The 17,585-nt window shown below is 40.8% G+C and overlaps 1 protein-coding gene across 1 annotated transcript in view; it reads left to right on the plus strand.

The window, feature by feature from the left end:
* Positions 1 to 17,585, plus strand: part of LOC136883050 (PI-PLC X domain-containing protein 1) — a 62,729-nt gene that overhangs the window by 31,213 nt on the left and 13,931 nt on the right. Inside the window, exons 3-5 of the mRNA XM_067155191.2 lie at positions 8,137 to 8,470; positions 11,185 to 11,389; positions 17,193 to 17,454. Coding sequence (XP_067011292.2) covers positions 8,137 to 8,470; positions 11,185 to 11,389; positions 17,193 to 17,454 — 801 coding nt within the window. The remainder of the gene's footprint in view (positions 1 to 8,136; positions 8,471 to 11,184; positions 11,390 to 17,192; positions 17,455 to 17,585) is intronic.

Below are 17,585 nucleotides of genomic sequence, written 5' to 3' on the forward strand. Positions count from 1 at the left end.
CAAATGAAAGTTCTCTTTCTCACCACGTGCAAATTTTGGTAATCAAACAAAGTCAATAGTAATCGGTGACTTTAACAGCCGTAGTCACGTCTGGGGATATGCTCAAGAAGATGAGAGATCGTCATTGCTTGGGCTGAAACTCAAGAGCTTTCCCTTATTCACGACAGTAAGCTTCCCTCCTCCTTCGACAGTGGAAGATGCACCGAGAGTATAACCCAGATCTTCTTTTTGTGAGCAACTGCTTTGTGCAGCAATGTTCTAAAGAAATGGGTTCACCAATCCCAAGAACACAACACCGGCCACTAATATGTCACCTCTCTTCATCTATAAGACCACACGAAGTTCGGTTCAGACGGAGATATAACTTTCGAAAGGCTGACTGGAAAAGGTTTTCCAGTATGTTGGATGAGAGGATAAAAACTGCCTCTCCTATACCCCAAGATTATGACAAATTCATTGATATCGTGAAATTCTGTTCACGGGCATCAATTCCCAGAGACTGCAGGACACACTACCTTCAAGGTATAACTCGTGAAACAACTGCTCTGCTGCATGATTACTACAGGCTTCACGAAGAAGACCCATTTAGTGAGCAAACGATTCAAGCAACACAAAGTGTTCTTTGCTCTATCTCCCAGGCAAAGAAGGAGACATGAAGTTGATGTCTGAAGTCGATATGGGTAGGAGCAGTCAAGAAGCTTGGAGACTTTTAAAACGCTTGAACAATGATCCTACGCAAGGTAACACACATGCCAATGTGAGTGCAGATCAAATAGCACACCAACTTTTGCTTAATGGAAAACCAAAGCTTTCCATGAAAGTAGGGAAGAATCCTATAGTCAGACAACCAGACGAGAGCAATGAGTTATCTAAGCATTTCACACTAACTGAACTGGAATTAGCTCTCAGTAAGTGTAAGATTGGGAAGTCAGCAGGACTCGATGACCTTCGAATGGAACAAATTAAGAACTTTGGTCCTACTGCGAAGTGCTGGTTGCTAGAACTCATGAGTAACTGCGTTCAGTCTTCCATTATACCTAAAATATGGAGGAAGGCTAGGGTCATAGCCATTCTAAAACCAGGCAGAGATAAAAATGACCCTAGGAGCTACAGACCAATCTCCTTATTATGCCATTTTTTTAAGATTCTGGAGAGACTAATCCTCAATAGGTTGACTGATAAAATCGAGCCACTTCTGATTCCACAGCAGGCTGGATTCAGGAGAGGGAAAAGCTGCACATCGCAGGTGTTGAAATTAAGTCAACACATAGAAGATGGCTTTGAAAGCCGGAAAATCACAGGAGCTGCATTTATAGATCTCTCGGCAGCATATGATACTGTTAATCACCGAATTCTCCTTGGAAAGGTATACAGTATGACAAAGGACTTCCATCTGACTTGTGCCATTAGAAACCTACTTCAAAATCGAAGTTTCTTCGTTGAGTTCCAGGGAAAAGGAAGCAGGTGGAGGATACTGAAGAACGGACTACCTCAGGGAAGCTTGTTGGCACCAATGCTTTTCAATATTTACACAAATAATCAGCCTCTTCCTGCGGGGACGAATAGTTTCATCAATGCTGATGATTGTGTCATCACTTCTCAGGGGGATAACTTCAAGGCGATTGAAGAAACATTGTCCACAGCTCTAGACACTCTTGCTGGCTGTTACAAGAAGAATCAACTAACACCAAAGCCAACTAAGACGCAAACCTGTGTTTTCCATCTAAACAACAGAGAAGCTTCCCGAACTCTGAGGGTCACTTGGCAAGGCATAGCATTACAACACAATCCTACCCCGAAGTACCTCGGAGTCACTCTGGATCGTGCCTTAACCTACAGAAAACATTGTTTGAACATCAAGCAGAAAGTGGCTGATAGAAACAATATTGTGTGGAAGCTAACTGGAACATCTTGCGGAGCACAACCAGACACAGTGAGGACATCTGCCCTTTCGCTCTGCTATTCCGCAGCTGAATACGCATGCCCGGTGTGGTACAAATCTTACCATACCAAAGCAGTTGATGTAGCACTCAACGAAACCTGCCGCATTATTACTGGATGTTTGAGACCTACATCTTTGGAAAAAGTGTATTGCCTTGCAGGGATAGCACCTCCCAATATCTGCCGTGAAGTGGCAGCCAAGAAAGAAAAGAGAAAGGTGTTGACATCGGAAACCCACCCTTTGTTTGGATATGAGCCACCACGCCAGCGGCTTAAGTCTAGGAAAAGCTTCTTGAGAGTAACCGAAACACTTGCAGGAACAGCGCAGCAAGCAAGAATTCAAGAATGGCGCATCAGGAGTCAACATACGAGGATCAGTCAATGGATGACCCCAAAAGAGGAACTCCCTCCTGGCCATGTCACAGATTGGGTGAATTGGAGAGCACTGAACAGACTGCGCTATGGTGTTACGCGGTGCAGGGTAAACCAGAAGAAATGGGGTTTCGAAGTGGACGGTACCTTGTGTGTATGTGGAGAAGAGCAGACCACAGCCCATTTGCTGCAATGCAGTTCATGCCCATTCAGCTGCACAACAGAAGACCTGGTTAAAGCGAAGCCAAATGCACTAGATGTTGCAAGCTTTTGGGCTCACATAGTTTAATGTGGCTCTTCGGCATTGGAGTATTTATATTATGTTTTATGTTTTTTCCTTATCTTTAATTTTAAACTTATGTATGCTTCTGACACGATATAAATAAAATCATCATCAGTGTCTAAAGGCTCAGATCCTCGTTTCATTTCATAATAAGAACGATAATGAAGACTCTGTGCTAAGTCTTGAAGGAATTTTTTCCTCGATCATCCTCGACCTTTCTTCTCTGTGATTTTTCCTTCCATCAGATTGGTAAGAAAGGTGTTTTGTCACAAGATGTGGCCAGTGAATTTAGCTCTTCTTCTTTGTATCATTAGCATCAGTTCTCTCTTCCCTTGAATTTCTTGCAGAACGCTTTGTTTGTTCTCTTTTCAATCCATTACATCCTGAGCATTCGTCTCCAGACCCACATCTCAAACGCTTCCAGTCGTTTCCAATCCTGATCTCTGATTGTCCAAGATTCCCTGCTATACAACAGCACACTCTATACAAAAAAATCACAAATTTCTTCCTAATACCAACATCTAAATTTGCACTGATTAAAAGATTTCTCTTATTACTAAACGCCTGCTTGGTAAGTGGTACTCAACTTTTGATCTCTTTCCTGAACCTGTTGTCACTGGTGAGCAGGCTTCCTAGATAAAGGAAACTGTTGACATGTTCCACTATCTTGTCATTAAACTTAATGTTGTTGTGAATTCATTCAGGATGTTTATTCACAACTTATGTCTTGATCTTCTTGACATTAATGTTTAAGCGGGAATCTGACATTGCTGATGACAATACATTCAGCAACTTAGACAACTCTTTCTCGGAGTCTGATACAATTTCTATGTCATCTGCAAATCGAATAGATTGGATATGGTGTCCATGTACGTTTACTTCTTTGGTATTTGCCTTAAACTTCTTTATGGCTTTTTCAATGAATACATTAAAAAGGTATGGTGAGAGACAGCAGCCCTGCCTTACGCCTTTCCCGATTTTTGCTGTCTGGATTCTTCCTCCGATATGTACCATCGTGGGCTGTCCGTCATAGACTCGCAATATCAGCCTCCTGTCCTTCCAGTATAAACCTGTAGATTTAAGAATTTTGAACAGTTTGTCCCAACTCACGTTATCCAAAGCCTTTTCAATATCTATAAACGCTAGAAAGATGCTCCTATTCATCTCCAACATCCTGTTTAATATTGTTTACTTACACCAGTGTGTTTGAATTTATCTGGTGTATTGACATAGTGTGGGTAGGATCTGATCCAGTTTGTTCATGGTTGAGAATCTAACGAGTGTATTTTGCTTCATGAGAGCTCTGGGTACTGGGTACGTTCCTCTTCCAATGAATGGTATGTTCTGATAAAGCACGTCTTGTTTTTGTGCTCATTTTCTTGCATTTATTTTTCTTCTGTTTTCTTCCTGATGTTTCTAAGCATTCTATTTATCATGTTGTTGTTGTTTGAGTCATCAGTACATAAAGTGGTTTGATGCAGCTCTCCATGCCACCCTATCCTGTGCTACTACATCCTACCGTTTTCACCGCCTACATTTTCCTCAAACACCAACCAAACAAGTCGTGGGTGTCTTAATATATGTCCAATCTTTCTATCTCTTCTTCTCGTCAAATTTAGCAAAATCTATCTCCTCTCACCAATTCGAATCATTATCTCTTCATTCATGATTCGATCTACCTATCTCACCGTCAGCATTCTTCTGTGACACCGCATTTCAAAAGCTTCTATTCTATTCTTTTTTTCCGAGTTAGTTATCGTCTGTTTCACTTCTATACAATGCCACGCTCCATACAAAAATCTTCAAAAACACCTTTCTAATTCCTGTAACACTGTTTGAAGTGAGCACATTTCTTTTCTTAACACGTTCAGTACCTGCTTCTGAGCGGGACACTTGAATGCCTGGACCGGCCATTTTCATGCCCGGCCCTCTAGACGTGCATCACTTAATACAATTTACAATTACTCCTAAACTACAAATGTTAGAAAAATGATACTTTGTGCTTACCTGTAGTAAATATTTAAGGTGTGATATCTGGTGTGACAGGTTTCAAATTACGTCTAATTTTATACAGCCTATCTGTATTTTCGGCATAACGATTACTGTCACCGAAGTGAAGAAATGAAAGAATATGAAGGAAGCGTATTCGGAACATTGTTTTAGAAAATATCGTAGTATGAATAACAGGGTCTTCGGTCCAGTACATTTTTATATCAGGATTTTGGACTAATCGGTTTCCACGATTGCATGATCGAATTCATTGTGAAATGCCGGGGCGCCGCACTTATCACTTGACTCGCGTATAGATTGGTCTGCTCACACACATACTGATAAAATTCGTCATTCATGAAAATACGTACGGTAACTCAAAATATCCTGCTTATTTTCTATTTGAACGTTTATATCTGAATTCTCTGTAAATTGTGGAACGGGTGGACAATAACTAGAATGATATGTATCAGGCACTTCACTTTTCTCTATAGGCCTATAGGATTCGGGAATCGCAATTTCCTCGTCACTCTCACTTTCACTATCTGAGTCTATTTCAGGAATAAGTTCATCACCAGAATAATCATTGTGAACAATATCTATTTAATCTTCCTTAAGAAACTTTGTATTATAAGACATTATACTACATTCGGTAAGGACGACACGCACTGCACTGGAATCTCAAGTACCGACTTGACGCGCGAGGAAGTTATGAGATTTTCCAGTTAATACTGCTGAGATAAATATGAGCCCACTCAACGCGAGGGTTATCTCAAAAAGATCAACCAACTTCCTGCTACAACCAGTAACGCTGACTAAGGTGAAAGAATGCATAGATGACGAATATAAACAGCATTGCTTCGCGCGAAACATTAAACGTCTTACGCCGTCCACGGTCCGCAATGAGTTAAGAAAGACCTTCCTTGCTTGTGTAGTCTGCATTTCTTGTCTGCCTTACTCCTGCCATCATTAGTTACTTTGCTACCCAAGTAATAATATTCACGTACTTCCTTTAAGACTTCATTTCCTAATCTAATATTTCCTGCATCACCTGACCTCGTTCGACTGCAGTCTCAGACAAAATAACATATGTGGATTGTATCCGTTTTCGTGGCCATTTGCTTTATGCATTACGTTTTTTAGACATACATTTTGCAGGTAATGTTAGCTTTAATGCTCTATGAAGCAGAACTCGAAATGTCTTTTTTTTGTGAGGTTGGGTGACATGTGGAGTTTGTGCGGTTGTAGCGGTTGCTGTTGCTTTTCTGTAAACTTTGAATATGTGCTTCTCAGATTCAATCATTCATTAATAATATGTATTTAGAGCTTTCGCCCTGGAGGCCGATTGCCTATCACTTGATTACCTAGCTCTTTCCTGAACGTTACCAAGGATTTTGGAAATTTAAAAAAAATATTTCCCTCGGCGATGTATTCCAGTCCCTTTCTCATCGTCCTGTAAATGAATAGTTGTCCCAATTTGTCCTTGAATTATAACTTCACTTCATATTGTGATCTTTCCTACTTTTAAAAGTTCAGTTCAAGCTTATTCGTCTACTGATGTCATTTTACTCAATCTCTCCAATGACAGCTCGAGATATACCACTTAGTCAAGTATCTCGTCTCCTTACTCCCAAGCCTTCCCAGCCCAAAGTGTGCAACATTTTCGTAACACTCGTCCTTTGTTGGAAATCACTCAGAACAAATCGTGCTGCTTTCCTTTTGATCTTTTTCCAGTTCTCGCATCAAGTAGTCCTGGTGTGGGGTCCCCTACACTGGAACCATACTCTAGTTGGGGTCCTGGCAGAGACTTACACGCCCTTTCGTTTACATCCTTGCTACAACCCTTAAATAATGTCATAACCATGTGAAGAGATCTGCAACCTTTCTTAACAACCTTGTTAACATAATTACCCCAGTGAAGATAATTTCTTATATTAACAACTAAGTACTTAAGAGTGTTCCACATGAGGTGCTATCACCCCATCTTCTTCTTTTTATTCTTTCTTTACGACCTCTCTAGTACCATAGGCAGCTTTGTCATGGTTTGTTTTTTTTTCTTCTCCTCCCAGAACCTCTTCATCTTTTCTCTCCTTCTCTCCCGTTCTTCAGCTGATATTTTCACTATCCTTTTCTCTTGTCTTCCCTATTGGTGCTTCTCTATCCTATATCCTGTACCGTTCTCTGTTATTGAGCTCTGGCATATTGGTTCACGTATTTTTATTTCTTCAGTTCTCTGTCCCTCACTCAATCCAGACAAACCCACTTAGTTCATGTCTTTCCTCTCCTGTTACTCGTTGTCTTCCATACTCTCCATGTCCATGTCCGTCCTGATCACATGTCAAGAAAATATTATTTCTTCTGTGATCGTCCTCATGTTTGGTACAGTTCGTCCCTTGATCTTCTTGCCCACTTTTCACCTCCTCTTTTTGGTCCCAGTATCTTTCTCAGAATTTTTATTTCTTCTTTCTCCAGTTGCTCTGCCCCGTGCCTTCCTAGACATCGGATTTTTAGGCATTAATACAGGGCCTCTCAGGGTGCATGCGCGTGGTGCATGCACTGTGCACGGTGCAAAGACGACTTCGCTTGGTTGACCAGAGTGCAGACTCCTCCACTCCTCTCTCCCCACACGTGTCTCACCCGTTCGGCCTGTCTCCGCGTTCCTCACCTTCACTGCTATTTCTCCCCCACTGCGAAATGTTTACGTGTGGTGAGCGGAGACGCACAGTTGTATGGGACAAGGTTACCAGTGTTATTAAAAAATTAAAAAAGTGAATTAGAAATACACATACATGTTTGAGAGGAATGTAAACATAATTTTTAAAAATGCAGAACCCGTAACCACAATGAAAATGCTACAGTACTGGAACAAACCTCATTTGTGGATATAGAATCTTCTTCTTCAAGATGTTTCAACTTCCTTAATTCTTTCTCTCTGACGTTTCCTATGATTTCACAATAATTTTCCGAATGTAGTCTGGTGTAGTGTCTTTCAGCAGACGATTTTCTTACGCACGTAATTATCGTCCCTATCGTCCCACAGATTAAGCATTTGGCGTTATCGTCACGACAGACAAAAAAAACCGAAAGTTCCCAGTTCGATTGAAATGGACTTTCGGAAGTCTTTGCTTTCTTCGAAACAGGTTGCTCCATTATTATGTTGTTGTCGTGCGCTTATCTATTTCACTGATAAACACGTCGTCTACCACCAAACGTTTCGTCGCTCTCAGCACACTACACCATCCGAGTCAAGCCGAGTTGAGGCGAAGCGTACCGATGCACAGTGCACAGAGCCTATGCACCTCGCTCTGCACGCGTGAGAGTTTGGGCGTTTGAGAGGCCCTGCATTAATATGTTAGAATGCAAACTACTTTGGTTTGTAGGAAGTGTCGTGCAACCCGTTCTTCCATAATGTAGCAAGAGTAACATAAATTCTAGGAGTTCTATAGGTCGTACCCCTAATGTCTATGCAAATCTCATAGCATACCAGTTGTTCAGGGTAGTATAAACATGGTTATTTAAAAAATAATTCAGTCGATCAAGTTTGCCCACAGCTCGGCGCTGCAGTCACCGCTGTCCTCCACAGAGGTTGTGGAGTCTTCAGGAGTGCTGGATACTCGTCTGCAAGCCCCTGTGCTGGATTCTTCATCACTGCCATTCACTCGACAATGTCTCGGCTATTGGGCGGTTTACGTCCGGAACAACTCCACGGTTCTCAACTCCACTTGTCTCGGCACGCAGCCTACCTGGATGGAAGAGATGAAAGATGAGATTTCCTCCAAGAAAATGTGGGAGCTGTTTCTCCCTGGAACTCACGACTCAGGCTCCTACAAACTGTACAGACCCAAGGCTACCGAGACACTCGTTGTGAAATACTCCATCAACCAGGTACTTGCACAAAGCATTGAGTATTTAGTTTTCACTAGCCACTTTCAGGTGGTTCAACAACAGAACGCTTTCCTTCTGAATCCTAGTTGATCATGTCGAAATCGGATCAGTTCGTTGGTATTTGAAAGTGCTCAAAGAAGCCGGTTTCATATCGGTAGATTTATTGGCATGAAAAAAGAACTTGTGCGGGAAAATATTAGAGCAGTCGGAGACTCTAAAATCCGTAAACGTAGCTCGTAGAATAACAATAATAATTATCGTATCAGAAATAAAATTTACTCAGTTCTATTATGCGTACTAAACTACATAACAAATTATAACACAGATAAAAGTCAAATAATAATAATGTTATTTGTTTTACGTCCCACTAACTGCTTTTTAAGGTCTTCGGAGACGCCGAGGTGCCGGAATTTAGTCCCGCAGGAGTTCTTTAACGTGCCAGTAAATCTACCGACACGGGGCTGTCGTATTTGAGCACCTTCAAATACCACCGGACTGAGCCAGGATCGAACCTGCCAAGTTGGGGTTAGAAGGCCAGCGCCTTAACCGTCTTAGCCAAGATAAAAGTCAAAGCACTTCACACCAATCTCTACCAGAACCTAGCAACATCAAATGCATTTCGTCTTTGCACGGAAAAGATCATCATCAGTGCAGGAAGATGGACAGAAAATGAACACTGGAGTATATGCTGCATAGTTTGTTCTTTACCACAGTCACATTTGATGTTGATAGCATCGATAAGCCACATCTTGCTAGATTGATATTGGATCTGCCCACTCCTGTCCCCAGTCTTTTCAAGGACTTCCAGACAGACCAGTCTTCATGATACCCAGCTGGAAAACGTTCTGCAACTGTCCTGGGATGACGGGGACCTGGGCTTTCCAAACCTGTACTCTTGCAGTGTCAGGTGAACCAGTTATTTCCTCAGACGTTCATAGGCGACTTCAGTTTCTGGGCTGGAGGTGTACGGCCATGCAAGGGATGAGTACTTTGTTGTTCCACTCTAGTTCTCTCCTTGTCTGCAGCTACTTTCCTCCGAATACAAGGTGGAGCAATCCCTGCAAGACAATAGAGTTTGTCAGCAGCCAGTCACTAGCCTGCATGTCTCATTGAGGGCCACATCCACCTGTCTGGCATGGGATGATGAATACCAAACAGGACATGAATTTCCTTCGACGCATAAACAAACTGCCTTTGCAGATGTACGGAGGATTTGCGGTTGACTACCCCACTGTGAACCTGCCAATTTACGAAGTAGGTTATTCCTTGCCTACACTTTCAGTTTGTAATTCATGCAGTGCTTCTTGAATGTGAGAGTTCTGTCACGCTTACGCCCATATATTTTGAAGTGTCACAGTTCTGTAATTTGAACCAGATCACATTATTTCGAGTTCACGATGAGCTGCTTTGGTGCTTCGGGTAGAAGGCACACATCTGAGTTTTTGTAGGGTTAGGTTTTAACTGGTTTTCATTGTAGTCGATTGACAGACATTCAAGGGAGTTAGACAGATTTAATAATAACAATCATAATAATAATCTACCTGTCAATCAGGGAAAAATAAAACAGGCAGAGAAATTAAAATACCTAAGTGAGTAGATAGAACCTAATATTTCTCAGAAAGAGGCATTAAAATCAAGAAGCAACAAGATGGAAATGGCCTACCAACTCACCACAGGTATCTATAACAAACGGTCAGTATCTTTCAAATCAAAGCTTAGACATTACTGTACAGAAATTCGACCAGAAGCTCTAAATGCAGCAGAATGCCTTTCAATGAATAAGAAAGGTCTGGTAGAACTACTAGAAGCCAAATAAAGTAAGATTCTTAGGAAGGTCTTGGGTCTGGTAAAGGAAAAAAGGAGAATATAGGAGAAAGGACAATCATAAAATGTATCTGCATGTGGAGAAAAATAACAGACACTATTAGGAAAATAAGGATTTCTTTATATGGTCACTTAACACGAGTGGAACAAGAAAGACGGTCAACTCGAATCTTTGCCTATTTTCTAAATAAGAAAACTAAAGGGGTCTGGTTGACCGAGGTGGAGAATGGTTTACAAGAATTGGGGATCTTACATGATGACATCTTGCAACGTGACCCTTTAAACAAGAAACGTGAATGGTCCACATACTTTTGGAACAAAATCTTAAATGAAGACAGGCAAGACGTGGACCGAAGAAGGACGCGGGAGTACTGGGCGAGTGTTAAAACTCAAGACAGAAACCTATTAAAATAGCGTGATCCAGCTCTCCGAAATGAAATAATAATAATGTTTGTTATGAAGTGTTTCTTCTCACATGAAGTCTGGAGGCCTGCCTTAGCCGCTTGCATCTGAAGTTGGCTTATTTGGTTTTTGGCTGTGTTAATTGAATCAGAAAAAATCGCCAGATCCTCCGCGAATGCTAAGCAATCAACTGTTGGGTTCTTGCTCTTACAACCTCGTCTGGCCCCATTCTCAACACCTTCATTACTCAGATTTTTGCAGCATTCTCGAATAACTTTCTCCAAAACACAGTTGATGAGCAGAGGAGAGAGTCCATCTCCTTGTCTCACTTCTGTCTTAATTTGAAAGCTGTCTCAAAATTCTCCTCTAAATTTCACTTTGGAGGTTGTGTTTAACAGGGTCTGTTGAATGATGATAATGATTATTATTACAGTATTATCACATTCTGCATGTCAGACCTAACAGGATATGTGTCTATTTTGTTCCAGGAAGATGATGTGTTAACCCAACTGGTTCTGGGAGTGCGGTATATCGACCTACGAGTTGGTTACTACTCCTCTACCGAGGAACTCTGGTGGGTCAACCATGGCGTGGCGAGGATGAGACCACTGAGCAAACTGCTGGACAGTGTTCGGGTCTTCCTCAACAACACACGGGAGATCGTTATCCTCGACGTGCAGGAGTTCCCTATAGGTACCTATAATAATAATAATAATAATAATAATAATAATAATAAAATAATAATAATAATAATAATAATAATAATAATAATAATAATAATAATAATAATAATCAAATTATCTCATTAAGGCCCAGTGTACTATTTTGTGAATAATTCTTTACTTCCATTCATATTCAGTATTGACTGCTATGTTTTTTTAGCCTCCGTAAATACATTGCAGTTTTCTTAACTGGGCAGACTGGGAAGATACCCAGGGGCGCACGAGGTTTAGGGACGCAAAGAAGGGACTGAACAGTCAGGTTATAAATTTCACAAAGTGGAAAATCCTCTCAGTTTTAATTACTGTGTTAATGGGATGACAGTAACTAAAGTACCTAGGTGTTAATATAAGGAAAGATCTTCATTGGGGTGATCACATGAATGGGATTGTAAATAAAAGTTACAGATCTTCTCACATGGTTATGAGGGTATTTAGGGGTTGTAGTAAGCTTGTTAATGAGAGGGCTTGTAACTCACTGGTAAGACCACAATTAGAGTATGGTTCCCGTATATGGGACCCTCACCAGGATTACTTGATACGAGAACTGGAACAAATCCAAAGGAGTGCAGGTGGTGATGGTGGTGATTATTGTTTTAAGAGGAAGTACAACTAGGCAACCATCCTCTATATAACACTAATCAGAAGGGAAAAATGGAAGGGATCCGACACTTCGGAAAATGAAGGTATCGGTCAAAGGAAGACAAGGGCCACGAAGGGCGTGAAAACGAAAGACTCCCTAGCCCTCGCAAACCTAATAGCTTCGGGGTCGGAAAAGAACAAGAGTTGACCAAGGGAGGTCGGACAGGATAGATTAAAGTGAGGAGCCTGGCACAAGTAAGTGGAAGGAATGCCAGGACTCAGCTGAGGGCCCCGTGGTCACCACCCCACGCTCCAAAGTTCAGAGCCCCTGGGGCCCCTTTTAGTCGCCTCTTACGACAGGCAGGGGATACCGTGGGTGTTATTCTACCGCCCCCACCCACAGGGGGACAAAGGAGTGCAGCACGACTTGTTGTGGGTGATTTCCGACCAAAGAGTAGCGTTACGAAAATGTTGCAAAGTTTGAATTGGGAAGGCTTGGAAGTAAGGAGATGAGCTGCTCGACTAAGCGATTTATTCTAAAGCGTCAGTGGAGAGATTGTATCGAATTACATTAGTAGACGAATAAAGTTTAGTGGCGTGTTTAACGGTAGGAAAGGTCATAATATGCAGATAAAGTTGGAATTCAAGAGGACAAATTGGGGAAAATGTGTTTGTTTATAGGAAGACGAATAAAGTATTGGAATGAGATATCAAGGGAGATGTTCAATAAATTTCCACTACTTTGAACTCATTTAAGAAAAGACTAGCTAAAGAATTGTTGCGGAATCTGCCATCTGAGAGACAGCCCTAAATACAGATCAATGGTGATTGATTCATTGATTCATTGATCGATTACCGAGTGAGATAGCCGTAAGCAGCTGTAAGCTTGCATTCGGGAGATAGTGGGTTCGAAGCCCACTGTCGGCAGTCCTGAAGATTTTTTCCGTGGTTTCTCATTTTCACATCAGGAAATTAAAGCCACGGACGCTTCCTTCCCACTGTTAGCCCTTTCCTATCACATCGTCGCCACAAGACCTATCTGTGTCGGTGCGACGTAAAGTAAAATGTAAAAATGATTGATTGATTAGAGCAATTTTAAATTAAAGCCTGTGGCAAGTTTAGTGAAATCATTCCTCAATTATCTGTCAATCAAATTCAGGAATATCGATCTTTTATAACATCGTTGTGAATACAGGCGTACTTACGTAGCTAATTCAGCTTTCCCATGGTAGTTGAAATATTAGAGTGCATTAAATGTACGAACCAGGATAACATTTACGAGTAGAGATGATTAATAATAATTACTAATATTATTTTCACGTAGTCCGACTCCGTGGCTGAATGGTCAGCATTGAGGTCTTCGGTTCAGAGGGCACCGAGTTCGATCCCAGTTCAGGCTAGGGATTTTAATCCCGTCTGATAAGTGTTTGTGTTTGTTCCAACACTTTCCTCTTCAAAATTAAGACAAGACACCACACTAGCAACCACTACAGAAACATCCAATGGTGATCAAATTCCTCCATATGGGGTTGGCGTCTGGAAGAGCATCCGGCTGTAGGACATGGCGGTTACGTGAACGAATCGTACCCGTGAAATTTCATTGTAAATCGTGTTCTAAATGGAGGATGATAATTGCTTTCACGCAAATCAAATACTAGAGAAATGTAGATACGCAAGTACGGCGACAATTTCGCTGTAAACACGGCTCTCCTCTGTGAGATTCCGCTTGACCGTACCCTCTTTTGTTTCCTCCTCGAGGTCCTGGACTAGCACCGACGAAAGGAAGTGCTATGTCTGTGAATTCCCAATATCTTTGTCCACCATAACTAACGCAGGCAGTTCAAACGGGAAAGTGGAGGTGAAAAATATATCGTAACACAGAAATGATTTTTGTTGAAAGAGAAATAGCATGATCCCTGGACCAGTAATTATATTGAAAACCTACAACCTGTTTTCCAGTCATTGACCGGGTCAGGTTTGAAAGGAATGAAACATATATAGGCTGTTATTACAATGGGGTCGCCACTCCCAAGGTGATTTAGTAATGAGTGATAAATGCTATGAAATGATAACGGAGAGTGTTGATGGAATGAAAGATGACAGGGAAAACCGGAGTACCCGGAGAAAAACCTGTCCCGCCTCCGCTTTGTCCAGCACAAATCTCATATGGAGTGACCGGGATTTGAACCACGGTATCCAGCGGTGAGAGGCCGACGCGCTGCCGTCTGAGCCACGGAGGCTCAGTAATTATATTAATAAATGAATCATGGGCACACGTCATCAAAGTCATCAACTCGCCTCACCAAGTAACATAAAAAAAAGCAAAGCAAAGCAAAGCAAAGCAAAGCAAAGCAAAGCAAAGCAAAGCAAAACAAAGTGAGCAGAGACTTCACACACAAAAGTGTTACATGAACAGAAGACGTATAGAACCGCTGTGACGTAATATAATTCATAGACGTAATGTAACAAAGTATGTATGTATGTATGTATGTATGTATATATGTATGTATGTATATATTTCTTTAGGAATAATGGTATTTATTAATTTACCGCTAATTTTACTCTTAATTTGAGTAAAATCAATTATTATCTTCCATTTATGACCAATATTATCGTGAAATTTCATGGATACGATTTGTTTACGTACCCGACATGGCTATGTCCGCATGCGCGACGTAGTTCGTACCCGCGACTCGACAGGTGTGGGAGAAACGGTAGAAGAAGAAGATTAAGAGGAAAATTATTTTCAGCAACGGACGGAATTAGCTCAGCGGTTGGTCTGCGGACTAATAATCCAGACTCCGGAGATGAAAAATAAAAGGGCCGGGAGTGTCCGAGGACATGTTCGGCTCGCCACGTGCAGGTCTTTTGATTTGACTCCCGTAGGCGACCTGCGCGTCATGATGAACACGTACACCCATCCCCCGTGCCAGCGAAATTAACGAATGCTGGTTAAAACTCTCGACCCTGCCGGGAATGGATCCCGGAAACCCTGTGACCAAAGGCCAGCACGCTAACCTTTTAGCCATGAAGCCGGACACTCCGGAGGTGATATGGGTTCGAATCCCATCTTCCCCCGATTCGAAATGCTTTTCCGTGCCTTTTTATTTCAGTTTCAGGCGAATGCCGGAACGGTACATTCTTAAAAGACGACGGCCGCTCAAAGGCCTTTCTCGAAAGAGTCCTATGAGAGTGGTCGCCTCATACTGGGAAGTTCACGTCTGTAGCCGAGTGGTTAGGGTGCTGGCCTTCGGACTAGCACCTATATGGTTTTCAACCCTCTATGCACGGTGTACGTTTCGAATGTCAAACCGTACGCATTATACGCGGTTCTGCCAAATTTTTAAATGAACTTTTCCTATTATTGGAAATGTTCAGAATTTTTATAAAAAATTGTTTCTTTTTCTGTTTGTACATACGTCATTTCCTGGACATGAGTGTCGTATCCTCCATTTCTCCAGCGGACTCCCAAACTTTGAGCTGGTTTCAGATCAACCAATGAAGCGCCTGAATAGTCTGACACGTGGAATTTTTCTGTCCCACTCTGTGGCGGGATTACTCTACCTCGAACTCGTAGTCATATGTTTGTTCACCATGACACTCTTGAATCAGCCCTACACCGAACTCCGTCAATGAATTCTTGACCAGTGTGAAATTTGATGTAACATCAAACATGTAACAGTGCAGCGTTTAGTTCTATATCTTATAGATGATGTCATTTCATCCAACTTATGAATTATATTGTGATGTACTTACAAATTATTTTGCGTGACAGTACATTGCTTCAATTTCTTGTTGGTTAGCTTCCTATGCATTAATTAAGTATAAACTATTTTCCTTGGCGTTTGTTTTGAATGTTAAAGAAGTAAAGATTCTGTTAACTTCTGATTTACAAAAGAAAGCAGGTCCTTCGACACCCAAACAATAAAAACTTTCTCTTAAAACACCCAGAAGGAAACAAAAGTGCAGGCAGTTGCGGGAGAGACTGCGTCCTGATCCAACCTGTGAAGAAAGGGCAAAGTGTAGCCTATATGTTGCATTTTCTTACGTCTAGTAATACGTTTCAGTTAAGTATTCCTATTTGATATTATTGCTGCTTGCTATTATTGTACATATTCTGTTGAAGTTTAGTATATTTGGGTGAATAGTAGTACTGTACGGTTTTACGATAAGGAATACGGTTTATTTTGAATTTCTGTACGGTTTTTCAAATTTCGGAGGTTGGCAACGCTGTTTTGGACACAAGGGTCCCAGATTCAATTCGTTTATTTCGGCCACCTCAATGCCTTGAAGTTGACCATGAATTCAACAATGCGACAAACTCCTTTAATTCCATTTAAAATAATCAGAATCTCAACTAATTTATTTATTTCTGGTGATATAGACAATGATTCCCATAGAGAACCTGAAATATTTGTCCCGAATAACTACATTCATAATTGAAATGCATTTGGTTCGTTATTGTATATCGCTGTCCCCTCTTTTGTACATAATGTAATATTATTTACTTTTTACTGTACTACACCGTTACTTATGTGTTGTATCCGTATTTATCATAGTGTGCCTAGCTATAAGTTCTTCTCTTCGGTTTACGTTCAATCTTTAATTTTCCTCGTTGTTTCTTTTGCCTTCATGTTTTGTTATTAATTGGTATCTCTACAGTTATTTTCTTAGTTTTCCTCTATTTTTATCATTATATACTTTTTCCTCATTGTTCTTCCACTTATTCTTTATGTTGCCTTGTGCAACTCCATTGTAAATATTTTTTTTCATTGTGGAACTCTGTAATTCGGCTTCTCGCTGTTTTGGTTTCCCAGATAAATAAATAAATAAATAAATAAATAAATAAATAAATAAATAAATAAATAAATAAATAAATAAATAAATAAATAAATAAATAAATAAATAAATAAATAAATAAATAAATAAATAAATAAATAAATAAATAAATAAATAAATAAATAAATAAATAAATTTATTTTTCGTGGTATGCACTAGCCATGCGTCTTGGTACGTGTGCTGTTGACCAATTGATGGGCCCAAACTGGCACACTGGACCGGAACGCTGGCAACCAAGAATGAGTTAGCTGGAAAATTTGCAGTCTCCAGTAATTGACCAATTATGTTGGAATTATTTATTTCTGGATCATAGAAAAATGTAAGTGCATTATAATCTCAGCAGATATTTGTTTCAGGTTTTTCATCCTGGAACTTAACGCACTCAAAGTTGGTTCAGTATCTCCAGTCTCAGCTGGAATATCTACTGGCGTCGCCTGCCTTGGGTTGGAACGCGACCCTTGGAGAACTGTGGTCGCATGGCAATAGACTGATTCTCTCCTACGACGTAGAAGAAGTTGTGAAAAATACTTCCATCTTGTGGCAGTCAGTGCAGCAGAAATGGGGGGATCAGAGAAGCATGGACGGACTGTACACCTACCTGGATGGGGTATCCCTAACGTAAATATCCTGAAAAAGTATCCTGTCAGTTTTGTGTGAATTTCTATGTAATGGCGTTGCATTTGCAAGCCTTGTGCAATTGAAGCATAAATAAATAAATAAATAAATAAATAAATAAATAAATAAATAAA

This window comes from Anabrus simplex, chromosome 11, assembly GCF_040414725.1.
Source record: "Anabrus simplex isolate iqAnaSimp1 chromosome 11, ASM4041472v1, whole genome shotgun sequence".
NCBI classification, from domain to species: domain Eukaryota; kingdom Metazoa; phylum Arthropoda; class Insecta; order Orthoptera; family Tettigoniidae; genus Anabrus; species Anabrus simplex.